At 42.4% G+C, this 27903-nt stretch overlaps 1 protein-coding gene across 11 annotated transcripts in view; it reads right to left on the bottom strand.

Moving 5' to 3' along the window:
- DLG2 (discs large MAGUK scaffold protein 2) overlaps positions 1–27903 on the bottom strand; it is a 1465131-nt gene that overhangs the window by 445013 nt on the left and 992215 nt on the right. For all 11 annotated transcript variants that reach the window (XM_045020521.1, XM_045020529.1, XM_045020530.1 and 8 more), the window contains one exon: positions 13966–14090. In XM_045020521.1, the coding sequence (XP_044876456.1) occupies positions 13966–14090 (125 nt within the window). The remainder of the gene's footprint in view (positions 1–13965; positions 14091–27903) is intronic.

Below are 27903 nucleotides of genomic sequence, written 5' to 3'. Positions count from 1 at the left end.
TCACCATTTTATCTTCCTAACAGAAACAATCCTGACAGGCCGTGAATTTAGGCTAACCCATCAAACCAAAGCAGCAGCAACAGAATGCTTCTGTATCCAGTTTACTAACATACTAACATATGCTGTCTGGTCTTTATGGACTATGACATACATCTCTGTATAAGACTAGTTTCAGTACATGAGGGAAAGGCTCGTTCTAATGATGGTCTGAATGTAGGTAGGAGTTAGAAACTCCTTCAGACTGTGATGCTTCTACTGTCTGTGCCCTAGGAAAAGTCCCTGGGATCTCTCTATCCTAGTTTTCCTGTCTGTGAAAAGAGTTTCTCAGGGATGTTTGGAAGATTAATGTTTATCAAGCATTCTTTGTAAAATATTAATTGATGTTATACCAATATGGTAAAAGTAATTGCTCCCTCTGTTACTTTTGTAGACTTAAATATATATACTTGGGGTTTTAAAATCTTTTCAGGCCTGATCCTGTGAGGCAATGGGTTCTTCTTATGAGGCGCTGAAGTCGGCACTTCTTGAGAGAGACTCAGAGAGGAACCCTTAGGAAAACCTAAGTTACATTTTTTTTTAAAAGGAAAAACTTAATTTTTAAAAATGGCCACATTTGTACTCCGAACTTTTTGAAATTTACTCATGTTTAATGTATTATTAGTGCTTGCATAATTTTAAATTATTCATTTAAAAAATTTGGCAAGCAATTAGTCTGAACCGTTCTCGAACTGATTTTGATACTCATCATGTTAGCTGAAATCTGAACCTTTGAGTGATTAATGTTTCAAAACTACTAATGTACATACACAATAACTTGTCATTTGTATTTCTATCCAAGCTGTATAACATTCAGATGTTTCCTAATACAGTTTAATATGACACTAAGTGTATGTTACTTATTTAGGATTATTTAAACAGCATTCACCCTGAACTCTTAGGTGCAGGCTACCAATATACACTAGATTAAGACAGCTGAAAATTCCTTACAAACCTGAGAACTTCTTCCCAACACCCATACATTAGTGGATGAAAATCCAACCTACCTCCGACTCACCTCAGGGCCTAAACCCCAGGATCCTTGTAAAAAAAAAATCAAAATTCCTCACCACTCCCTTCCCTAAAGATGAGCCCAGGAAAGCAGAAGTGCAACAAAAAGGATCATCCATTTCAGGTTCTAGTGGATAAGAACAGGGGCAACTTTAAGGCCTTCGCAGAGGAAGTCCTGCCATCCATAACCTACTTAAACCAAGGAAATATCAAGATCCGACAATTCGGCTGATCTCATCTGACACAGTATCACATGTGGAGGGAAGCAAACTCTCATAAAACCAGGACCCAAACCATACAGTGCTTCATGGAGTGACTTTTCCTAGTTCACAAAACAATTAGTTAAGTACAAGATGGTCAGGGATGCAACCCCATGCTTCAGGTGATCCTAAACCTCTGACTGCCAGAAGCTGGGACTATACGACAGGGGATGGATCCCTTGATAAATTGCCCTGTTCTGTTCATTCCCTCTGAAGCATCTGGCACCGGTCATAGTCAGAAGACAGGATACTGGCCTGGATGGACCATTGGTCTGATCCACTATGGCCGTTCTTATGTTCTTGTTAAGTATATATTAAGAATCTGATATGATCATTAACTAATATACTAGTATGGATGATTATGATTCATATAGAGGTACACATTGTACATGTTTTATAATCTTTCATGTCACTTTATTCTCTTTTTAAATCCCCCCAATAGACAAAGAATGCTTAATATATACAATTATGTCCAAGCCATGTTATGGCTATAACACACATACAAAAGTACAGTTACAATTGCCACTTTAGAGATAGATTCTGTCATTTGCTAGATCCACTAGTGCAAATGCCAAATCAAAGAACTTTTGCTACCTATGAAATGTAAATCTGGGCTTATAAATCCAGAGTCTCCTGCCTCCTAAATCAAGAGAAACTTTGTTTAAATCAGTGGAGTAAAGCCAGGTGTAAGTATGAGGAGAATCAGGTCTACAGATTTGCTGGACAGTAGTGTGGACACTGGACAAACACGTGGTTACTCATCCACCCATTCCCAACCTTTTACAATTAATTATTAATTATTATTATTTGTTAATGCTACTGTAATACCCAAGATATGCTAACACATTCCAAACAGAGAACACTACACAGTCCCAGCCCCAAAGAGCTCACAGTTGAGAAAGTCGAAACACAGACAAAGCATGAGTGAAAGGGATATGGCAGCCAAGCAACATGGTCAGGGTGACGACTAGCACTCAGGCTGGCCCGCTCCTTGTTGCTATAATTACGACCTGTTTAAATAATTGTTCTAGGTTACAAAACACTGCACAATTTCTGTGAGCTTGTGTACATATTTGTAGTCCTTTTATTTCCACCTTTCAGGGACAGATGACAATCCCTGTTCCCCCTGCCACAAACGCAGGGGCAGTTCCCACCCCCCACTTTGTCTGTGAAATGAACTGCTCCCTCTCTCCATTTCCCATCAGCTTCACTCTCTCTAGCCTCCCTACCCTCTTTTCCATTTCCCTTGTCTGTCCTCTAACTCTGCCTCCTCCAGCTCCCATCTATCACTCCCATCTATGCTTCTTCCCCCATCCTGTTGCCCTAAAATACAGGAACTCATCAAGTCTCTCTCCCAAGTCTCACTCCCTGCAGAGGTATTGGGTCGGGGGAGTCTTACCTAGATGGCTCTGGCAGCCAGAGGAGACAACAGCTTCTAGTGCTGGCCAGGAAGAACACCTCTAGGGTGACCAGATAGCAAGTGTGAAAAATCAGGATGGGGGTGGGGGGTAATAGGTGCCTATATAAGAAAAAGCCCCAAATATGGGGACTGTCCCTATCAAATCGAGACATCTGGTCACGCTAAACACCTCTGTTCACAAAAAACACCCCTCACCTCTAGCCCAAAGGCTAGAGGGGTGTTCTGGGGACTTAGAGAGAAGAGCAGAAAGATTAGATAGCTGTGGGTTGCAGTGGCAGGAGGGGGTTGGGATAAAAGGACCAATTAGCAGTGGTGAGATGGAAAACGAGAAAAAAGAAATCCAGTTAAGTACGAGCTGCGTGAACATGGTGCTAAGAGGCTGTGAAGCTCCTCCTAGCTGCTGCTGCTGGTAGAGGGTGGGGAAAGGGCTAAAGTGCTCTGGGTAAATCTCTCTGGGTGTGGTACCATGCAGAGAGGGCTGGAAGGCCCTGACTTACCCCCTTTTCCCTCAGATGCATCTGCTGCCAGCTGCTTTGAGGAAAGAAATTCAACGATATCAGAGTTTTCAAAGTCCACTCCCCCCAGCTCCTTGCAGCTGCTGCTGCCGCTGCTCCCTGTGCAGAGGGAATGGCCTCAGGGCCTAGCGCCTTGGCCTGGTCTCTCTGCGTATGTCTACACTGCAATTAGACACCCACAGCTGGCCTTGCTGGTGTAGACGTTGCAGCTCAGGCTGCAGCCCGAGGTCTGGGACCCTCCCACCTCACAGGGTCCTAGAGCCCGGGCTCCGGAACAAGCCCGGAAGTCTACCTTGTAATTAAACAGCCCCACAGCCTGAGCCCCGCGAGCCCAAGTCAGCTGACATGGACCAGCCGTTGGTTTTTAATTGCAATGTAGACATACCCTCTGGGTCCATCTGAGGGAGGGGAAGGAAGCTTGTCTTTGATAAAGATGTGTTGCAGCTACCAGATGTAACACAGGCTCCTTAGATAAAATCCTTCCATCCAGGATATCTGCAACACATACATGTTTGTGCAGGAAAACCAGTTTCAACAGAAAACCCAGAAGGCTATTCTGCACTCCGTATATTTACTAGCATCTTTAATCTTTGGGCTCTCAAAGTGCTTTGCAAACACTAATGAAGCAAGCTGCACAACAGCCCCACAAGGCACAGGAGATAATGATCATTATACCCATTTTACAATGGGGAAACTTAAGCACAGAGGAATGAAAGTCTTGCCAAAGATCATGTAGCAAGCTGAAGACAGAACTAAGAGTACTGCACTAACATAGAAAATACTCCCTTCGGTGGTGGATTGATCAAGACAAGATATTCCAAACTAATAAATATAATAAAAAGGGCAAAGAATGGGTACTTCTGTACTCAACTCTGTTGTCTCAAGTGCATCAACAATAGGTTGTACACTTAAACCGAGCAGCAGGGCCCACTGCTTCTAGTACCATACAAATGAGTGAAGTGACAAGCTTTGTTTTTGATATATGACATGGCAGACTAGCAAGCAGCATGTCAGAGCAAAAGGGAACTGTGTGCGACATGATTTTCATATCAATTACTTTAGTGCCATGTTTCACAACATTTCAAAGCCCCTCCTCTAACATTTACAATGCATATGGAAGAAGACTGGGTGAAGGAATTGGTAATAACAAAAGCTGGTTCTGTTTGGCTTCGCTAAGCTCCCCAAGTTCAGATACTTGTCCAAACCACAGATGAAATTTCTGATAGCGTGCGCAATACTACAGAAACCACCTGTCTCTTAGTATTTTGGCACTTCCACTTCTGGTTAGATCTGGGAAGTAACAAAGTGACTAAAAATAAAACCCTTTTTTAAAAAAGAGATCTCATCTGTCTCTCAAAAAGGGCTTTGTTTTGGTTTGAATTTTGAATGAAGACTCAAGTTAATCCAAACTATCATTCTCATACTTGATGGAAAGTGGAAAAAACTGAAAGGATATTAAGAGTTCTGAAGACCCTGAGAGGGAAGCAACACTAAGGCTGTTTTATATGGTACCAGATGTGTAATATTTTTCACTAACAATAGTCTCTGTAAAGACCTGATGATTTCCCAGCTACATAATCAAGAAAGCTTTCCCCCCCCCACCCACAAGTGATTATTGAGCTACTTAATACTTGTAATTGCAATAGCAGTGCACAGAGATGCTGATGAAACAACCACTTGGGTTTGGCCTTATAGCACCATTCTGCTGTTGCAGCATTCTCAGGCTATTATTGTAATTTGCAGGGAGATGGTACTAAACGCTGATGTGTTAACCCCTTCAGTACTGTTGGATGAAATAGATAGATGGGGTATAATGTACCTACAATGTGTCTGAACTTAAAATTATGTTGATGTGTTTAATTGCTGTCAGAAGTACTGATAGAAATTGGCAGAGAAAGACTTTGAAAGTTATGGAGGGTGAAGAGGTAGTGATCTTTCTATGTAACACTTTCCTTTATATAACATTCCTGTGACATTTTCTTTTTCTTTCTTTTTTTTAATACGCCTTCCTTGTTTGTAGCAGGCCTTTGAAATTCAGCAGTGAGAAAGTTCCCACCCCGCCTTTTTTTTTTTTGGTCCCATGAAATTCTAGTCTGGTTTAGCTGGAATTAAACTGTTAAAAAAAATCACCATTTCCCTTCTCTCACTTGCATCGCTCAGTGAAATTTTTTCAGCCTGCCAAAATAAAAACTGAACATAAACATCTGGGCTGATGCCATCATCAAATTGACACTGCACTGGGAGCTAGATGTGGTCAGACCTTTTTTGACATTGAAGCCATAATGTTTCAGATGGAAGCAAAATTTTCTGTGGGAAGGCTCCTTGGGTCCAGGGCATACTCTCCAGTCACTTCTGACTAGACAGAGAGACCCAAATAAAAAGTCTGATGTTTCTAATCTGAAAATGGATGTTTCAACACAATTCCATTTCATGAAAATGTTCATAGCTTTTCTTTGTTCTACAGCTTTTCTTTGTTCCCTGCCTGCACTGGCTCTGCGTGACTCCTGGAAGCAGCTGGCAAGTCTGGCTCCTCGGCGCTGGGGTGGACAGGTGACTCTCTGCAATGCACGCTGCCGGCGCCTGCAGGCGCTGCCCCCGCAGCTCCCATTGGAAGTGGTTCCCAGCCAATGGAAGCTGCAGAGCCAGCGACCAGGGTGGGAGCAGCGCACGGAGCTTTCCTGATCGACCCTGTGCCTAGGCCACAGGGACATGCCAGCTGCTTCCAGGAGCCGCATGTAGCCAGGGCAGGCAGGGAGCCTGCTTTAGCCCTGCTGCACCACTGACCAGAGCCACCAGGGTCCCTTTTCAACCAGGCGTTCCAGCTGAAAACTGGACGCCTAGCAACCCTAATTTGGAAGGACAGCGGATGTAGATATCAAACCTGATCAAGATCCCATTTAAGTCAATGGAAAGCCTCCCATTTTGACTTTAATAGGAATTGGATCAAACCCGTATTGTGACACACAGTTGGCACTTGAATGTTACGCAAAAGATATGAGTTTTACAGAAGGGAGAACAAAGATACAGACAAGGCTTGAGATGGGCAGAGCTGTATAGCTCAGGATAAGAAGCTCTAACTCTATATGCAAAGAGAGGAAGCCGGTGGAGGCATCCAGTGAGGGAAGCGTGATGTGATTAGAATAGCAGAGAGGAAAAGTGTTTACTGACAGTATTTTACATGGACCAGATGGAGGAAGAGGTGATAATTCTGAATGTTTAAGTCTCAGTGAGTGCAGTTATAAGTTTATATTAAGAAAGCATCATTTAAAATCATATAATACATGGATCTTAGGGGTGTATGGAACCTCTTTTGTTTGTGCTTATTATATACAGCTAATTTATGGTTCATTCAATTTTTCCCAGGTATGTTCCTTATGAAGTTGAAAACTCTTCCTAAGCTGGATCAGTAGAAGATATATTTTCTTTAATGACAGCATAAAAAATACACATAGATACCTAAAATGATCAAAGTTAATGAGCTCATAAACTTCCTAACACAAACCAGGCCAGAGCAGTCAATAATTCATGCTCTAATTTACGGCCATCTGCAGAACAAGCATGTTTTGTTTAATGGGGTGAATGTCTCTGATTAACTTACTACTAAATTATGTACTGAACTAATGGCACTGTCAGAGGTCTGTAAATAGTGCAGATATGAATCAATGTATTGCAGCAGTACCGTAATTATTAGTAATGTCTTGGGAAGGCTTTATGCCATAATATATTAAATATTGGTACTGATGTCCTAAATTCAAGACCAAAACTTACATAACCAACAGAGAACGAGAGAAAGGCAACACGTGACAGATGTGTAGTCACATTGCTTAACGTACTAATGGAAGGCACCCTGATACTATGGTGATGAGCATGGTATAAAAACCTATATATAATAAAACAGAACAGGGATTGAGGCACTGTAGATCACAAAGTGTGTTCTCTCTATTCTTATGCTTTGATCAATGATACAGATGAAGCATGGCAATGAGCCCCAGTTCATTTGGAAACTCTCTCAGCTCCTTACTGAAAAACTTGCATATTACTTGTAATAACTCTCCATAGGCTCTACATTGACTAGACAAGTATTTGGGGGCATTGAACAAACTATCACCCAGTGGTGAATCCAATATTGAAAATGGACATTACTAAAAAGCTTACTCTACGACCATGCTGCAGAAGGAGGTGTTAAATTTCATGCTTTTAATTCAATTTACATCTTCAAGCTTTGATCACAATGGAATCAGTTCCAGCCTTTCCCCTGGTCTATTTCAAGTCAAATACAAGCACATGTTAAGATAACTTTCCAGTTGGATATAATTCTTTCCCTATAACAGTTTTGTATTTCTCTTTTTTATTATTATATATATTTGCATGAAAACAGAGTCTTAATTTCTTCAGAGTTCCCTTTCTTCTACTGCTTATCCATAGGTAAAATTATAATCCTCCAACACACACCAGTGGTTTGCCTAAGAAGTGTACAGAGAACACAGACATTGTTTTCTTAAATCCTTTGCTATTTGACACCCAGCTTAGCCGAAGGGGGCACAAGACTAGAAGTCAGGGGGAGCTGGGTTCTGTTCCCAGGTCTACCACTGATTTGCTCTCTGACTTTGGTAAGTCATTTCAGTTCTTGTTTCCTGTCTTACCCATCTATATAATGATGTTTTCCCACAGCAAAGTGTTTTAAGATCTAGGGAAGAAATCCAGTCTGACTACATTTTATTAAGATTCCACAGCAACTCAACATAGATAGAAGTCTTTGATGATCCCCTAACCTAACTCCCCTGCACAGGTAGCAGTTATAAACATCTGTCAGAGCTCCATATATATATGTACACACACACAGCACTCAACTGCCTCGGGGGGAAGAATGCAGGTGGAGGGGGTGGGGAAATGTGGCTATGGCACCTGGCAGCACACCCAAAGGGCATACTGTAGGAAGTATATGCTACATTTTTTCAAAAGACATATCAGCAGCCATTGGACCTCACCTGGTACCACCACTTCCTTGTCTCCAGCTCTGTCCCACCACCAACCTAGTGCAGCTCAGGCTCTAATTACAACCCAAACCATTTCAATTATCTAACCCATATTCCTTCAAATAAACTCATGTTGAGTTGTGTAGTACTGCTAACAGTCAGCATGAATAAGGCCCCCAAAATCATGAGACTAGCTTAAAAAGAGTTTGTAAAATAATACATATGGGGTTCTCGTTTGCTTTCTGGGTTTTGACCCTTTCTATGGTTCACATTTTCAAGCTTTTCTTGGCAAACATGAGGGCTAGAATATTCTCTTCTCTCTTAAATGAGAGCTGAGATTCTCATGTAGCGAAATCACCCCTGCAGCTGGGGTTTAAGAAATACATCAAATAGCACAAGACTGGCAATAAAATTGTGGGAGTTGGCAACAATAAGCAGAAGGGTGTTTTTATTTTAGATCAGTTTTGGTCCATCACTACTGAAAACAAATTTACGCTTTATCTTTGGTTCATGTGTATCTTTATTACTGTCAAAAGAGTTCTCAACTCCTATTCTGTACAGATCAGACACAATGTGTGTGTGTGTGAGGGGGGGTGCTTAGCTCAATTTATGATTTACCCTAATTAACTGCTTTTCAGTATTCCTTTTCTGAGGCCTTTGCTAATTAAGTCATGTCAATGCACTGGGTTGCTGGGTCTGTAATCTGGCGACCACAGTTTTCACATAGAACAATGAGTTTGTTAAATATAGATTGCCTGTGTAAAGCAGGAATCTCAATTACCATAGACTGAGTGAGTCATTAAAAAGATCTGTAGTAATAGTAATTAAGCTCCTTTTTCCATCCAGGCAACCAAATTGACTGCAGTATTTTTTTTTCTTTCTAACAAAAGAACATAAGGGGAAAAGAAAAGGTCACTCAACCATAAGTTGAAGAAATAGAATTTTCAATAAGTACACAGTCTAAACTCAGGACTTCTGTGGTAATATTGCAGTGAAGTATTTGCCTTCTATGTGTAACACTGCTATCTACTGGATGGAAGAACAACTTCACTGTGTGTCACAAATGACTAATGGCGATTTCTCCCTTAAATTCAAGGGTCAGGACCTGTGCTTCTCCAGCAGAATGTTCTGTTCCTGTGGTTTCCATGAAGTTCTGAGGGGCCACAATGCACAGCACAGTGGCAATAATTAAGTGTTAGGTTGCTCTGTTGTTGTTGTTTTTTACAGTATTTATAAAGGTATAATAAGGTCATAAGAATACAATTCAACCTGAAATTAACAAGTTAATATCTCAAATTCTCCACCTATGAGAGAAAACATAAAGAACTGAGGTCTTTTTTCTCTGGACATTGTTAAAAACTCCATGTCTTTCATAAGATTAAGTGTTCATCCCAATGCCCTTAGGCAAAATATCCTCTGCACCAGAGGCTGCACACTGTGTTTTCCCCTGCTTGACTGCTACCCTCAACTCCAGAGACGGCTACATTTCAGTGGTGGTGTATGAAAAAATAGTAGCTGTAAAATATTTGGGATTTTCCTGGGAAAAAATAACTATGTAAATTGATTATTCTATTAAAATGAATATAATATAAAATGGCTGTTTATTTTTAAAAAACATGTTTCTGTGGGGATAAGGGCACTGGAGTAGTACAAAGCTAAACTGAGCATTGTACACTATATAAAAATTGTGTCCCAGTATAAAATTAAAAAAAAATCAGTCGCCTAGGGCCCAATCCTGCAAACAGTTACATTTGTACTTAATTTTACATACACAGGTAGTCCCACTGAATTCCATAGGACTAATCACATAAATAAAGGTAAACAAAATTCAGAGAAGTTTGCAGGATTATTTGCTGTAAATTGGAGGTCACTTTCAAAATCCTACCATCAGATGGTCTTTATTCAAATCAATCAGAACAAAATTGCTTCCACTTTAAAAAAAAATGCTGTGCAAGTGACTTTTGGGGTTTAGGAACAGATAGCAAATTGAGTTCCCTATTCACACAATCAACTCTGCTATATAATCTAAAGTATCTGCACGCAGAATCTGGGGTAGATATGGACACAAGGCAAATATTTCATTCTCTATCCATGATCACAAACTCCTACTCAGAGAGTTCTAAATTGTTTTTCTGTTGGGTACTTGGCACATGGCCATCATTGTTGGCCGTTCCTGCATGTTGTTTTTGTTTTGTTCCTGTAGAGAGGGTGCAATTGATAAACACACTGCTGTGGTAAAATGTCAATACCAAAAAGGACAGTGGAGACTACCCTGGGACAACTCATCCCTTCAATGACATATCAGTAATGGTCACAGACATTCCAAAATGTCCAAGTTACAGTGAGATTACTGCTACAGTTCAGACAGGAAAACGGAATTATGCCTCAAAAGAGCAGGAGGACTCTGAGGACAGAACAAAAAAGCTGCCCAGAAAATCTTTAATGAAGTAACTCTTAGGTCTTCATACAAAATGGACAGAATCTGCATCATTCACTAGCACTGTAGTGCTGAACAGAGTACAGGAATATGAATAGCAGGTGATAAATCAGGGATCCTCTTACACAAGTAAAAGCAACAGTTCAAATTCTAAGTGGTAGTATGAAAACCTAGAGCTGTGGAATTAAAGAAATGTTCCCACCTCCACTCCCTCCCCCAAAACCTGGAGAATATGGAGTTGTGAAAACAAATCTCTGGCATTCTGCGCAGACTTTTTGCAGTTGAAAACTAGCTTCTTCGTGTAAAGTTTCTCTGCCACTTCACTGTACAAAAATTAAATTATAACAAACTATATTAAAAACAAGACAAGATAATGGTGCAGTATGCATGTGAGAGTCAGGAAGGTGAATACAAATGATTATAGATTATGAAATTATAAAAGAGCTTGTTGGGAACTGACGTGGGAAACAACCAAGGAGCTCTGGGCAACTTGTTGAGAGGGAGAGAAGTCTAATTAGGAGGCTATGGAGGAGCCTTGAAAAATCTGTATCAACATTCCTACTACTGAATGTTCCTCTGAAACTGCTCAGATTTTACATAAAGCCAATTTCAATAGAAATTCTTTCCTCCTCCTTCCAAACCACAGAAGCCTAGATAAATATGTACAAGCCTCAAACATCATTCTCAGTGAGGAAGGACAGAGTTTTATTGAAAGCAGCACACTTGCCTGCCCTTCAGATTAAATTTCAACTACAGCTGCATCTAGCTAATTTGCTCTAATGATGGTAGACCTATTGTGAATGATTGAAGCTTCCAAATTTGCGAGAAACACAACACCAATTGCACTTTTATCATTTATTTTTAAAACTATAGTTCAATTTGAACTATTTATTTCACAATATACTAGTAAATATTATGTAGTATATTTTGTAAAAAAATATTTAAATCTTACTAACAGGATAACTCACTATATCGCTAGTATTAAACCTTTGCTGAGCTGCAGAGAAAAACTGCCAATTTTGTTTTTAATATGGGTTAAGAGCTGCATTAGTATACTACGTTTTGTGAATTTAACATGTCTCTAAATATTTTACAACACAGCAATTATAAGAAATCATGAGTTGAGTCCATGGTCATTAATTAGCAAAGCAGTGAGTTACTAAATACTTGTTTTCATGTGATACTTTATTTAAAGCAAAACTTTAGTGAATCTGTCCATTACAATGGCTTAAAAAGCTAAAACAGTCTGTTAAAATAGTTAAATATCTTCATTAGTAGATCTGTTTGGAAATTCAACAGCTAATATATAAATTCTGTTTGGATATCTTACTATTTCTAGGGAGGTAGTGTCTAGAGGTGAAGGCCCCAATCATGCTAGGCACTATAACAAATATCTTGAGTGCCTATTATCAGGACTGTCTATGTTATGTTTCTGCAATGCCTAGCACAATGGCCCCATAGTGCTACCATAATACAAACAATTAACAAGAAGAAGCAATAATAGTGCCAAACGCAGCAACTTATATACACAAGAAATATCCAAAAGTTGCTTGAAACTCTCCACCGTCCCATGAGTCTTTTTTTTTTTTTATTCGTAGGAAAAGGCTTTGGTAAAAAGATGCATCTTACCATATGTTTTGAATGTAGTGTGGTTTAGGGTCATTTGATCTCCTTTGGCAAGGAATTCTTACAACTCAGCCCCTGCCACTCAGAACACTATAGCTACACAGCCTAAGAATTTTATCCTGGGCCTTTCCAGCTATATTTTCCCTCTGGTGCATCAGAAGTCTTCAGGCAGTGGTTCGCCATCTTTCCGGACTACTATACCCCTTTCAAGAGTCCGATTTGTCTTGCAGTCCCCCAAAGTTTCACCTCACTTAGAAATTATTTGCTTGCTTACAACATCAGACACAAAAATACAAAAAGTGTCACAGCACACTATTACTAAAAAATTGCTGACTTTCCTATTTTTACCATATAATTATAAAATAAATTGACTGGAATATAAATATTGTACTCTAATTTCAGAGTACAATATATAGAGCAGCATAGAACAAGTCACTGCCTGTAGGAAATTTTAGTTTGTACTGACGTCGCTAGTGCTTTTTATGTAGCCTGTTGTAAAACTAATCAGATATCTAAATAAATTGACGTACCCCCCAGGAAGACCTCTGCATACCCCCAACGGGGTAAGCACACCCCTGGTTGAGAACGGGATACCTACACTGCAATTAAACACCCAGGGCTGGTCTGTGCCAGCTGATTCAGGCTGGCAGGGCTTGGGCTGTGGGGCTGTTTAATTGCAGTGTAGACTTCTGAGCTCAGCCTAGAGCTTGGGTTCTAGGACCCTGCAAAGTGGAAGGGTCCCAGAGCTTGGGCTGTAGCCCAAGCCCAGAAATCTATACTGCAATTAAACAGCCTTGCAACCTGAGCCCCACAAGCCCAAGTCTGCAGACATTGGCCACAGACGGGTTTTTAATTGCAACGTAGACATACGATTAGTGGCTGGCAGATGGTAAGGCATTCATGGAGATAACTGAACAACTAGCATGCTAAGGGCCTTGCAGATTAGAACTAGGACTTTGAATTCAGTCCATAAATGAATGGGAAGCACAAGCACTGGGATGGCGTGTTCATTTTGTCCGTTGTTGCTTAAAGAGGTGCACCGCCATATGTTGCTGCTTCCATGTGGCTGCAGCATTCAACCCAAGAGTAACAGCAATAACCTAGCCTGGAGGTGGCAACAGAATAGATCACTGTGGTTAGGTCCTCATCTGAGAAGAAAGGCCATCGGAAGATGGAAGAAAGCATACCTCACCCCTGCAGCCAAGGAACAGTAAGGGGTCCCCAAAGGGGAGTGTAAAGGGAAGCTGCAGACAGCTGGTTGTGGCTCCTTAATTCGGTGCTGCCCAGCTGTGACAAGTCAGGGCTGTACAGGGAAAGACTTAATCTATGCCGCTGGAATAAGGTTCCTCAAGTGCGTATGTGTAGGGATTAGGCGTGGCAGAGCTCCACACTGGTATGCCCCTGTCCTGCCCACTCTTAAGCCAGGTGGGATGGCTGATGCAGAGAAAAAGGCAGGGCTACCTCTGTCAGCTTTAGGCCAGCAGGGAATTCCCCTGCACAGAGGAAATTCTTCAGTAGCCTTCTCTGGCCACTTTATGCTGCTTGTGCAGGCATATCAAAGAGGAGAATTCAGCCCCATAAGTCTATGTCTTCTGTGAAACACCTAGCACACATTGGAGCATTATAAAATCATTAATAATGGTACATTTAGTTTCCAAATGCATGTAATGTAGTAAGTTTTTACCTGAGTCTTCCATCCTCTGCTGCAGCTCCTCCTGGTATAATCTTAGTAATAAATATCCCAGGATCGTCCCCAATATGAGGGTTGTCTGTTCCTCCAGCAATACTGAACCCCAGGCCAGAATTACCCTGGGAAAAGAAAAACGAAAAACTTATCAGCTGCTAGAATTCCTCAGAACTTAGCCGCTGTGTTTGAGCATTGTCTCCTTGCTCTCAAAGGTGTCTTTTTTACTTAGCACTGCCATACTTCCAGGTGTGTATGACTCAGCCAGAAAAAATTCACTGTCAGCTAAAAAAAGGCAGGCTAGAAAAGTACACAAAGAATTCCCAAAGTCAATGGAAAAACTCCTGTAGACTTCCGCAGAAGATCAAGCTTAATGTAATAGTTTAAAGATAAGATTTTCAAAAAGTACCTAAGAGACTTCAGAGACCAAGACCCAGTGACTTTCAGTGAGACTTACGCTCCTACACCAGTTAGGAGTCTTTGAAAACTTTACCCCCGATGCTTTAATTTCCAGTACAAAAAAAGCCTAAGAAACAACAGCATCACTACATAAACTGGAACTCTGAATAAAATGGTGGATGCCCGATGTACCTCAGGGTGCAGGAGGAGGGAAAAAAAAGTTAAAATATATTATTATTATTATTATTATTTTCTGCTGAAAAGCAACTACTACTCATCTCCAAATATTTTTTTAAATGAGCAAATTTTGGCATACACATTTTCTGCATATTTGAAAAAGCAAATAATTCATTTGAAGTAGCCATTAGAATGTATCAGGTAAACAGTCCTTTATTATTACATGTGTCTATACTTGCACACACACCCATAACCTAGTGTGCCAACCTCCTCTCACACTATACACATGCCAGCAATTTTAGAACCTCTTTGAGAATTATGTACCGATCATTATTGTTTTCAAGTTTAAAATAGTTGTAGTCATCACAGACATTCTTTTGAAGAGCAATAATATATAAACCTGTGCCCTTTTAGCCTCCTCTCATCTGAGGAATCCAAGCAACTTTACAAACATAAATTCAGGCTTACAGCAGCCCTATGAACTACTGCAGATAAATGTACAAATTGTTCACCAAGTTTATGGGGTAAAATATGTTCAATATGCTTATTTTAAACCCTTTTCTGATTTTATTCTGCCTAGTAGATTTCTGGGGTTTGTTATTGCCAGTGCTGCTTGTAGACACAGATAACTGGCTGCTTCAGTCTGAGTGAGGAGGGAGAACTGCTCATCAAACCCACCCAAAACTCTATTTCTCTTATCACATCTCAATTCCTTCTCCTTAAAATGCATTTCAGTCAGGAATGACGTGCACTGGCAGAGCTTTGTGGGGAAGCTTATACATCACTTGTGTACAACATGTCCAAGCTCTAGCCAGTGCTATCAGTGTTTCACAGTCACGAACAGGACAATTATCAATTATTATTTCTGAAGAGATTTGCATGCAATCTGCAGGCCCAGTGTAAATACATGGTCCTGAATAATTTTTCAATATTGGACTAAATAATAGACAAAAAGGATTTCGGGATATACATGTTGTAATGCTATTCGGCTAGCTGTAATATTGGAAATGGCACAGCACTGAAACATTTTACAGATATTCCACAAGGGGTTACTAAACCTTTCTACAATGGCATGATAAACCTATGATTTAGCCTTTTATCCATTAGAATCAGGTCTAGCTCATTTTACTTTCCCTATATTTTATAATATGCCTGATCACACAACGCAGTCAACACAGGCTCCCCCTTTGATAATACTTCAAAGATACTTTCCCTGAGAGTTTTCCTAATAACATACTGTCAGTGAATGTTCTAATGAATCTTCAAAGTAAAGATTTCATGGAGATCACAGAGGGCCCTTAGACCACTCACTTCTGAAAAATGGCCACTCCAGTTCAGATGCAGCCTCACCGCGGGTGCCTTAAAGCACTGCTAAAACAGGAAGTAAGCTTTGCTTTTCTGTCAAGTGTCAGGTCTAATTTTTAAGAAGAGCTCAGCACCTGCAGCATCCTGTGGTTCTCAATAGATTTAATCATAGCCCCTAAAATCTACTCTCAAGAAAAAAGAAAGGGGGCTTGTCAAGGAAGCATGAGAAAGGAATTTTTAGCTGGATATGCAGCACAAGTGGATACAGTATAAGGTAACACCATGCTTGAAGAGCTTTTTAAAAATAATAAAGCTTGCTTGTTATATGAGGTATGCCTAGCTGTCACAGCTCCTCACCAAAGGTTTATTGAAATTCTCATCAGGAAATTATTTTGAAAAGGTCTCACACTTTCGGTGCACTCTCCTTCCCGCCCCTCCCTTTCCCATCTCAGCCATCTTAACTCCTCAGCATTAATAACTATAACAACGCTCACTGTAAGTAATGATATGGTAAACTGCTGCAGGCTTTCCAAGTGAATCACTGCCAGCCCCTGACATTTATCCATAGATGTATGTCAGCTGTATTGCAAGCCTATTCTGATTCAACCCCTTGGAGCAACCTTTGAAAAGAATAGGGCAGCACCCCTTGCTGGCACTTTCAGATCCAGAAAATTGCTAGTAATTAATCTGGTCACAATCCTTGACCTGATCAACAGGATCTGCAAGCTGTCACACTAGCTTGCTCAATCTCTATATATGTTCCTACACAAGAAAGTAAATCGGGAAGGACAAGTGGCCTACCACAGTAATTTCTTCTTTGTGGTTCTCAAATGAATACTGTAATCTGTGTTGCCAACCTAGAGAGAAATTCTCTCGCTGCACAGGATCTCGCCCATTTCTACCAAGAGAAAACTGACAAAATATGACGTGACCTTCTCCCTCCTCTCAGCTTGCCTTCCCTTTCCCCCACTTTCCCTTCTATAACTCTCTCCTCACCCTAGTCAGATGCAAAAGTCTCATCTGCTCTCCTCCTCTAACCCCTCCAATTCTCCCAATTATTGCATCCCATCTCCTGATCTGTCATGTCCACTCCCCTCCCCCACCCTTACATCTCACTCCCCTCTGTCTCTTTCCCTTCATGATACAAATGACTGACTTTCTTCTAACAAACACTAACAGACAATATTTAGGATGGGTATAAGATGGTGGGAAGATTCAGAAGCCAAGGGAAGTGGAAAAAACCTCCAAGCATTAGTTGTTTTAAGGCCCTTTCCCCAGGGCTTGTTTTATTATCCACAAAAAGATCACACAACAAAAGCAAATCAACCAAAAAACTCTTGGCAATAATTCCCAGAGACTTTCCCTTCTTTAGCCAGCTGAGAGGGGAAACACCACAGCCTTCCTCTTAGTTTCCCTTTTACCCAGTTTTGACTTTATTTTATATTCTTCTATGAGCAGCCATGTAACAGGCCAGAACCCCTTTATAGGCTGCAGCATCTTTACCTTGTCACAGTGAGATTTTTCAAAGCGCCCAGCGCTAGATTAACTCAGTTCCCATTTAAGTCAATGTTGAGCACTTCTGAAGTTATTTTTCGAGTGCTCGAGCTGTACAGCATAGAATGGAAGACACCGTCCATACCCCAAGAAGTTTACAGTCTAACTATCATCCTTGCTGTTTCCTCATTTCTCCAGTATAGATAACTAGCTAAAAGCTTTTACAATCAACTTTTGTTACTGTGTCCCATTTAGTTACATTTTCTGGTTGAGAGCTCCTTATTTCTGGGACTGGAGCCTGAATCTCTGTGGTATCAAGCCATTCAGTGTTTATCGGAATAACAAGATAATAAAGCCAGCAGAAAGGACCACAGCCCAGTGGAACTGCACATTGGGGTGGAGCCAGCTTCTCTCCAGGCAAGTGCCAGAAATTTTGTATTTTACATTACCAAACAGGTATTTCGCACATTCTCAGCAGCTCACTATAGAAGCTCTCTAGTTTGTTTCTTAAAGTTTTATTCTTCTCTCAGTCACTGGTTTGATATTTAATGAACCCCAAGATCATTGCAGTTCCTTGGCCATCTCCCATTCTAACACTAACCTGTTTTAACCCTGCTTAGTATATGTACAACGATGGGATCACAGATGCAAATAATTCCTGCAGATGAGTTTTGAATATATATATATCCTCTCATATACACCATTTTTTTAATTATGTTTTGCTCAGAGCTCAAGTTTCAAAAACCTGAACAAAGCTGCCTCCTTTTCCTCTAATTCAGAGAACAAAACTATTTGCATATTTATCAGTAGGCTGTTGAAATCTTTTGTACTTTCAACTCTACTCAAGAGTAACATAATTCATGAAATTCTCACTACTCCCCCGTCAGCTGGCGGGTTCCCCAGAGTTGGAGTTTTGAGACTCTGTAGTTATATTATTATGCTCCATATGGTGCATATTTCCATCTGTCACTGTGCCATTTGTTGTTTTCAAGCCCCTTATCAGATTCAGAACATTCGCTACGTAACCACAATTCACAAGACTACAAGCACTTTAATGATTCTTCTCACTTGCTACCTATAGAGGGAGCTTGAACTCCCATCCCTGTTTGGGGGAAGGGCATGACTCCAGCAGGGAGATTTTTAAAATAGCATGAGGGATTGTTTTTCTTTATTGCACATGCAAAAAATGAGAATGTAAACAGCATGTCTAAAAGAATGAACTAAGCCAGCCACCAAAATAAAGCAATCCTTCAGAATGGGGCAAAATGCCAGTTCACTCGCAGTCAGGTTCTGGCAGTATCCAGACCAGTCTATGCAAGAGAACTGCCTTCAGATCTGGTTTCCAAGCCCAAAGCAGAAGTTCCCAGCACATTTTAGTAGCTTTTATAGTTACAGAAATCACATAATTCCCCCTTTTAAAGGGGGCGTCACCTTTTATTTCCACTTATACAATGCAGAAGAAAAGGAACAACAAAGAAAAAACCCTTAGACTGTAAGGCTTCAGAGAATGGATGCTGCTAGTTCAGAATACCCCGGTCAACAAGAACAGTACCACCATCCCTCTACCTCCCCCACCCCACAGTCACTGTTCTAAGCTGTGACAACCAAATATGGCTGTTTTCCACCTCAATATGCCTCCCAGTCTCCTGCTAAGTACTTGCATGCTCCAGGTTACTCTCTGCCTGAGAAAATAATATCCATTCTGTCTCTTGCAGAAAAATAAGAACAGGGAAAAAAATGCTACAAAACATGCTGGCTAATATTTAATTAGAAAGAAAGGAAGATGGAAGGAAATGTTAGAAAAGGACACAACAAAACACAGATTAATGTTCTCCGGAAAGGGGGGGCGGGGGAAGCACTCTCTTCCCCATTAAGTCTTCTTAGCATCTTGGGAAAAGGAAAGTTAGAGTTCAGAACAATCTCTCCCTATAGATAGACATGTTTGTGCCACTCAGGGCCTGCACTGGATTTTTCCATTTGGACCCAAGGGTCTTCACAATTCCTATGACTACACTACCAAGTATGAGGAAAACAGATCAAAGTAGGGGAAGCAGCCACCTAGCCACACCATATCTGGGCATATCTGACCATGAAAATACTTTCACAAGGATTGGAGGAACAATGCTGGTCAGTCAATATATCTGTACTGGCTACATCTGAAAGCTTAATATTACTTTCCTTAAAGAGTTTTAAATTTACCCACATGACACACCAGAATTCAGGGCAGATTGGCAGAGACCCTGGGGGATTTTCATCTTCTTCTGCAGCATGGGGCATTAGTCATTTACAGGTTTAAACTAGTGTAAACGGTGAATTCTCTGTAACTTTAAGTCTTTAAACCATGATTTGAGGACTTCAGTAGTTCAGCCAGAGGTTAGGGGTCTATTAGAGGAGTGGGTGGGTGAAGTTCTGTGGCCTGCAATGTGCAGGAGGTCAGACTAAGATGATCATGATGGTCCCTTCTTACCTTAAAGTCTATGAGTCTGAGGTCAGTGGCAAAACACCAACAGGCTTCAATATAGTCATGATTTCATCCATAATCATACCCTGTGCCAACACTTCAGTGCAAAGAGGGAAAGTCCATTTATACAATATACTTTCCATACAAAAGACAATCTTTCTTTAATTCCTTTCTGCCAGAATCTCATAGCTATACCAACTAGAGTGACCAGATGTCCCGATTTTATAGGGACAGTCCCGATTTTGGGTCTTTTTCTTATATAGGCTCCTATTACTCCCCACTCCCATCCCGATTTTTCACATTTGCTGTCTGGTCACCCTAATACCAACAAAAGATGACCATCCAATGGAGTTTTTAAAAGGGTATAAGAGAGAACTCTACAATCTCCTCAATTAATCTAGTTCTGAAGTTCCAGACTGACACACAGGCTGAGTGCATAATGGGTTTGCCTGTATAGACTCTGCACGATTACTAACTCATTGCTCTGAAAAAGCACTTAGGGGAATTTGAGGCACCTGGAGTATGAAAGGTGCTATATAAACCCAAGTTCTAGTTGTATAAGGCAAAACATAGGCTTTTATTGTTCTTTCCCATTTGACTTTCACATCTACAACAAAAGTAACACATATGTACAAGCTCATCTTTGTCTTTTGATGAAACTGCATTTCCTAAGAATTTCCAACATACAGATATTTAATATTTTTAAACTCCTTGAGAGCCCATGCACTTCTTCCACTGGAAAGTAAATATGATCAACCAGCTGGATCAGAATTCAGAGGGGTATCATTCTGTTATAAGGCGTGGCACAGTCCCTTCCCTCAGAGTTTTTACTCAATCTTGCTCCAAAACCAGAGGAAATCAAGGGGTGGAACTATCTGCACAGTTGCTATTTCCATAGTCACAGTGCATTCACTTCCTTCTTCCCAAAGGGGATCTTTGGAGCACCTAGTCTAAATGTAAACAGAACTGAAAAAAAAAAGCATTTGAAAGACTCTTGGGATCTTTAAGTTCAAACACAAAATCCTAAAGGAAGATGACTGAATATTCCTGCTATTACATTTATGTAGTTTGCCATCATCCTGTTTGTCTAGCTGCTCAGCATGCAGAACTTGGTAGAATAGGTAGTCTATGAAATTCTCTAGCACCTTACATTTCACTATAAATTAGCTGAGGCTCCCACAATATTTATTTTTATTTTTTATCTGAAAGAAGGTGTGTAAAATTTTTCTCCACAACAGTTATGCTCAGCAGTGCACCTGCTCTCAGTAAAACCTAGACAGTAAATGAAATGCATTTGTTAGTGACCATATTGTCTTTTGTAAATACATATCAGAACCTCTTGATTTTTCCTGTCTTTGAGCCAACCCTACATTTTTGCTATTAATATGTTTTAATTTAAAAGCCCATTTTGTTTCACTTATATAGGAGACCCAACGGTGATGAAGGAAAGTTTTCAAACTTTGTTGTCAGCCTATTAGAAAGAGAAGCTGGGTTCATTAGCATTAGGGTGACCAGATGTCCCAATCTATAGGGACAGTCCTGATATTTGGGACTTTTTCTTATATAGATGCCAATTACCCCCCACCTCCTGTCCCAATTTTTCACACTTACTTTCAGGTCACCCTAGCTAGCATTGAAAATGCAGCTTCAAATGTTATATAGCTATTTTACATTATATTTAAATCACTTTACACAGGAAATGCCCCCCCCACACAAAAGATATCCAGTCTATCACATGTACATTTGCAAATAAGTGCATGAAGTTTTCATCACTTGGCTCCTATGAAACTCAACTACAGAATACTTTGAAATCAAGCAAGATGATTTTGTTACATTACAAATATATGTGCCAACTACATTAACCACCACTCCTATAACTGTCTGCAGTGATTCTGGGACGGTGGGAGCGAAAGTAAGGCAGGGCTTTTCAGCCTGCCCAATCTCAAGTGAAAAATACTACCTAATAGATGCCTTGCCTGCCCTACTGTACATCTAGGCATAGTGGAATTCCTTGTTGTTTTTCATCATTTTGATGGATAATAGAGATGTTAATTTTTCACCATTTTTTCAATTTGCATTTTCACAAAATAATGGGCTTTAAACATTTTTTATTTTTCTCCGTATACATTTTTAACACTTGCAGGAAGTTGGGGGAACAGGCAATCAATTACAATAAGCATTGAGATTCAAACAATTAAAGCTTTGTAACCCTTAAAACACAATTGCAAACATCACATATCAAAATATACAAATATCCTAAAATCAAATTCTCAAGCAGCATTTTTCTTACTTTGCCTATCTGTAAATTTTGATTATCGATGGAAATATTTTTGTTTAAGAGGAATAACGGACTTGGTGGGGTAACTCACATGACTGGAGCACTGTTATGGATGGATATAAACTGTTCAGGAAGGACAAGCAGGGGAGAATAGGTGGGGGAGTTGCACTGTATGTAAGAGAGCAGTATGATTGCTCAGAGCTCCAGTATAAAACTGGAGAAAAACCTGTTGAGAGTCTGTGTGTTAAGTTTAGAGGCGAGAGCAACAAGAGTGATGTTGTGATAGCCATCTGCTATAGACCACCAGACCAGGAGGATGTAAGTTTCCTTTTTGTGTTTAAGCTCACTGAAGATTTCTCTGTTAAGCCAAGCTGGTTGCCTACGATATATGCTATTCTTTCTGCACTTCAGGATGATTTGTTCCTGCACTCTCAATACGGCTTCTTTAAAATACAGCCAGCTCTCCTGGACTTCTTTCCCCCTCATATTAGCCCCCCAGGGGATCCTGCCCATCAGTTCCCTGAGGGAGTCATAGTCTGCTTTTCTGAAGTCCAGGGTCCGTATTCTGCTGCTCTCCTTTCTTCCTTGTGTCAGGATCCTGAACTCAACCATCTCATGGTCACTGCTGCCCATGTTGCCACCCACTTCTACTTTCCCTACCAATTCTTTCCTGTTTGTGAGCAGCAGGTCAAGAGGAGCATGGCCCCTAGTTGGTTCCTCCAGCACTTGCACCAGGTAGTTGTCCCCAACACTCTCCAAAAACTTCCTGGATTGTCTGTGCACTGCAGTATTGCTCTCCCAGCATATGTCACGGTGATTGAAATCCCCCATGAGAACCAGGGCCTGTGATCTGGAAACTTGTGTTAGTTGTCCAAAGAAAGCCTCGTCTACCTCATCCTCCTGGTCTAGTAGTCTATAGCAGACACACATCATGACATCACTCTTGTTGCTCTCGCCTCTAAACTTAACACAAAGACTTTCAACAGGCTTTTCTCCAGTTTCATCAGAGGGTGCTGAGGGAGTTGGCTGATGTGATTGCAGAGGCATTGGCCATTATCTTTGAAAACTTGTGGCAATCAGGGGAGGTCCCAGACGATTGGATAGAGGCAAATATAGTGCCCATCTTTTAAAAAGGGAAAAAGGAAAATTCAGGGAACTATAGACCAGTCAGCCTCACCTCATTCCCTGGAAAAATCATGGAGCAGGTCCTCAAGGAATCCATTTTGAAGCACTTGGAGGAGAGGAAGGTGATCAAGAACAGCCAACATGGATTCACCACAGGCAAGTCATTCCTGACCAATCTGATTGCCTTCTATGATGAGAGAACTGGCTTTGTGGATATGGGGAAAGCAGTGGATGTAATATATCTTGACTTTAGCAAAGTTTTTGATACTGTCTCCCACAGCAAGCAAGTTAAAAAAGTATGGATTGGATGAATGGACTATCCGGTGGATAGAAAGCTGGCTACATCATAGGGCTCAAAAGATAATGATCAACGGCTCGATATTTAGTTGGCAGACGGTATCAAGAGGAGTGCCCCAGGGGTTGGTCCTGGGGCCAGTTTTGTTCAACATCTTCATTAATGATCTGGATGATGGGATGGATTGCACCCTCAGCAAGTTTGCAGATGACACTAAGCTGGGGCGGGAGGTAGATACGCTGGAGGGTAGGGATAGGGTCCAGAGTGACCTAGACAATTTGGAGGATTGGGCCAAAAAGAAATCTCATGAGGTTCAACAAGGACAAGTGCAGAGTCCTGCACATAGGACAGAAGAATCCCATGCACTGCTACAGGCTGGGTACCGACTGGCTAAGCAGAAGTTCTGCTGAAGAGGACCTGGGGATTACAGTGGATGAGAAACTGGATATGGGTCAACAGTGTTCCCTTGTTGCCAAGAAGGCTAATGACATATTGGGCTGTATTAGTAGAGGCACTGGCAGCAGATCGAGGGAAGTGATTATTCCCCTCTATACGGCACTGGAGTCCACAACTGGAATATTGCATCTAGTTTTGGGCCCCCCACTACAGAAAGGATGTGGACAAATTGGAGAAAGTCCAGCGGAGGGCAACAAAAATGATAAGGGGTCTGGGGCACATGACTTATGAGGAGAGGCTGAGGGAACTGGGCTTATTTAGTTTGCAGAAGAGAACAGTGAGGGGGGATTTGATAACAGCCTTCAATTACCTGAAAGGGGGTTCCAAAGAGGATGGAGCTAGGCTGTTCTCAGTGGTGGCAGATGACAGAACAAGGAGCAATGATCTCAAGTTGCAGTGGGGGAGGTCTAGGTTGGATATTAGGAAACACTATTTCACTAGGAGGGTGGTGAAGCACTGGAATGGATTACGTAGGAAGGTGGTGGAATCTCCATCCTTAGAGGTTTCTAAGGCCTGGCTTGACAAAGCCCTGGCTGGGATGATTTAGTTGGAGTTGGTCCTGCTTTGAGCTGGGGGTTGGACTAGATGACCTCCAACCCTAATCTTCTATGATTCTATGAGTGCATATGGTGATATCAACATTTACCAACATTTTCTGATAAAAATCTAATCCTTCCAAGTTTATGTATCTGTATTAGAGAACTCTTAGTGTAAGATTCACCATTTTCTTGTATAGTTATTTATATAAATGCAAGTGATTAAAAGACACCATCATTCTGGTCTGGCACCATTCTGCACCCACTATGCACAAATATAAATGAATATACAATGTGCAGAGCAACAGTGAGTTGGACCCCTAGGACCAGATCCACAAAGGTACTTGGGCACACTGTAGGCACCTGGATGCCTATCTTTTGCTAGGCCCCAGAGCAATTCACGTACCAGAGGAAGATAGATGTACATCACCTAACTCTCATGCAGGGCCTGATCCAGTAGCCATGCTTAGAGGGTGCCTGCTAGATCGGATCCCATTCAAAATCTGGCCAGAGGAGGAAGAGAAGGTGGCAGTGGTTGTGCTGCTCTACTTACCACTTTTAGCCTGGTGACTAAAGCAGTCACCTGGGATGTGGGTTCAATTTCCCCTTCTGCCTGAGGGGAAGAAAGGATTTGAACAGGGATCTCTCATCTCTCAAGTGTGCTCTAGCCATTGAAACTGTGGGATATTCTGATGTGGATCTCTCTCCATCGCCCCTGTTGAATCTGTTCACTGGGCTGGGGAAGAGCAAGTGAGAATGACTCTGTCACCAGGTGGTTAGGTCATGGAGGTGGGAGGCCCATGGTCCAGTCCCCCTGCTCCAAAGACTAATTTATCCAAAGTTGAATAGTATGGTAAAATTCCCATCTACTTCAATAGGCGCACTAAGGCTACAAATTAACACTTCTGAAAATCTCATCCTATTTCTTTACTAATATTGCATCAGGCCTTGTTTCCCCTAAACAAACATTAGCACAATATTTTTCACACAGCTTTGTCCCTAAGCCCTTGTCTCTGGATTCATTTTAGGAGTCCACCTCAAGAATACACCCAAGCTACCCTTTGGCATCCCCTGTTAACAACAACAGGACAATTCTACTGTGTTACTGGAATGCTTTCCACATCTGTCATTCAGAAAGGAAAAAAATCATGAAGAAATAGCCTATCAGCATAGGCTAGAGAATATTCCATGTGTACTGCAGTGATGTAAGTGGTTTAAAATTCTGCTCGTAAAATACAGTCACAGAAAAACAAACAGCAACCCCCTCACATGGGCGCCAACTTATATGGGCTCGTGGAGCTAAAGCCCCAGGAATATTCACAATCAGGGGCTCTGCTCCACCAATATTTGGAGCTAGGTTTCGCCCCTTTAAATCCCAGCCGCAGCCGGGAGTCAGAGGGCTCTGGGCTGCCGGCAGCAGCGGGGAGCCCAGAGCCTTTTAAATCCCAGCCGCGGCCGGGAATCAGAGGGCTCTGGGCTGCCTGCAACCGCGGGGAGCCCAGAGCCCTTTAAATCTCAGCTGCGGCTGGGAATCAGAGGGCTCTGGGCTGCCGGCAGTGGCGGGGAGCCCAGAGCCTTTTAAATCCCAGCCGCGGCCTGGAATCAGAGGGCTCTGGGCTGCCGGCAGCAGCGGGGAGCCCAGAGCCCTTTAAATCCCAGCCGCGGCCGGGAATCAGAGGGCTCTGGGCTGCCCGCAACCGCGGGGAGCCCAGAGCCCTTTAAATCTCAGCCGTGGCCGGGAATCAGAGGGCTCTGGGCTGCCCGCTGCGGCAGGGAGCCCAGAGCCCTTTAAATCCCAGCTGCGGCTGGGAATCAGAGGGCTCTGGGCTGCCGGCAGCAGCGGGGAGCCCAGAGCCCTTTAAATCCCAACCGCGGCCGGGTATCAGAGGGCTCTGGGCTGCCCGCTGCGGTGGGGAGCCCAGAGCCCTTTAAATCCCAGCCACGGCTGGGAATCAGAGGGCTCTGGGCTGCCTGCAACCGCGGGGAGCCCAGAGCCCTTTAAAGCCCAGCTGCGGCTGGGAATCAGAGGGCTCCGGGCTGCCTGCAACCGCGGGGAGCCCAGAGCCCTTTAAATCTCAGCCGCGGCTGGGAATCAGAGGGCTCCGGGCTGCCTGCAACCGCGGGGAGCCCAGAGCCCTTTAAATCCCAGCCGCGGCTGGGAATCAGAGGGCTCCGGGCTGCCTGCAACCGCGGGGAGCCCAGAGCCCTTTAAATCCCAGCCGCGGCTGGGAATCAGAGGGCTCCGGGCTGCCTGCAACCGCGGGAAGCCCAGAGCCCTTTAAATCTCAGCCGCGGTGGCTGGGATTTAAAGGGCCCAGGGCTCCTCGCGGCTGCCAGCAGCTCAGAGCCCTTTGAATTCCAGCCCCTGGCCGCTGATTGCCCCCTCCCCAGACCTCTGCCCTAACTGCCTCCCAGGACCCCCACCCCCTATCTAAGCACCACTGGTCCTTGTCCCCCGATTACTCACTCCCGAGACAACTGCCCCTTGGGACCCCAGCCCCTATCTAAGCCTCCCTTCTCCTTGTCCCCAACTGCCCCCTCCTGAGACCCCACCCCCTACCTGTCCCCTGATAAACCCCCTGGACTCCCATGCCTATCCAATTGTTGCCTGTCCCGACTGCCCCTCCGAACCTCTGCCCCATCCAACCCCCCCTGCTTCTTGTCCCTTGACTGGCCCCTGGAACCCCCTACCCCTTCTCCAACCTTGTAATCTTGTGGCACTGACGCGTTGTAGCTTTATTTTATATCGGCTTACAGGGCAGGAGCGGGGGGGGCACCATCATTTTGGGCCCCACCAAAAATTATACAAACCTGCCGCCTATGCCCCCTCATAGCAGTATTGCTTCTTCAACTATCCGTTTTCTTGGACAGTCCTAGCTACCCTCAGGGAAGGAAGTGAAAAGGGACTTTCATCCCCTCTATCTGCTTTCAGGAGCACAGAAAAACATCATCTGCAGATATCCCTGACAGTAAAATCCTCTCCTCCTTATTTTGCCACCTCCATTCACCTTAAGCACTACATAACCTCCTTACTGTAGTGTCTCAGTGTCTCCCAATTGTAATGTATTTATACTCACAACAACCCTGTGAGGTAAGGAAGTACTACCATCCCTTTTTTACAGGGGAACTGAGGTACAGTAACTTACCCCCTAGATCACACAGTAAGTCTCAGATAGAGAGAATTGAATTTGGGTCTCCTGAATTCCAGGCTACCATTTGATCAGCCTTCCTCGCACACAAAACAACATAATACTTCGCCAATGTAATAATTAGAGAAGGAGCATGTACTCCTTTGCCACCACTGTAACATGTCTCAATGCTGCAGGACAGAGCCAAAACTAGGAATTATTTGGAAGTTTGTGGTTGACATCATCTCTGGCTTTTCCCAAGATCTCTTCTTGGGATCCACTGC

Source organism: Mauremys mutica, chromosome 1 (genome assembly GCF_020497125.1).
Source record: "Mauremys mutica isolate MM-2020 ecotype Southern chromosome 1, ASM2049712v1, whole genome shotgun sequence".
Lineage (NCBI taxonomy): Eukaryota > Metazoa > Chordata > Testudines > Geoemydidae > Mauremys > Mauremys mutica.
Note: the sequence above shows the minus strand (reverse complement) of the source record. Positions and strands in the feature narration are given on the sequence as shown.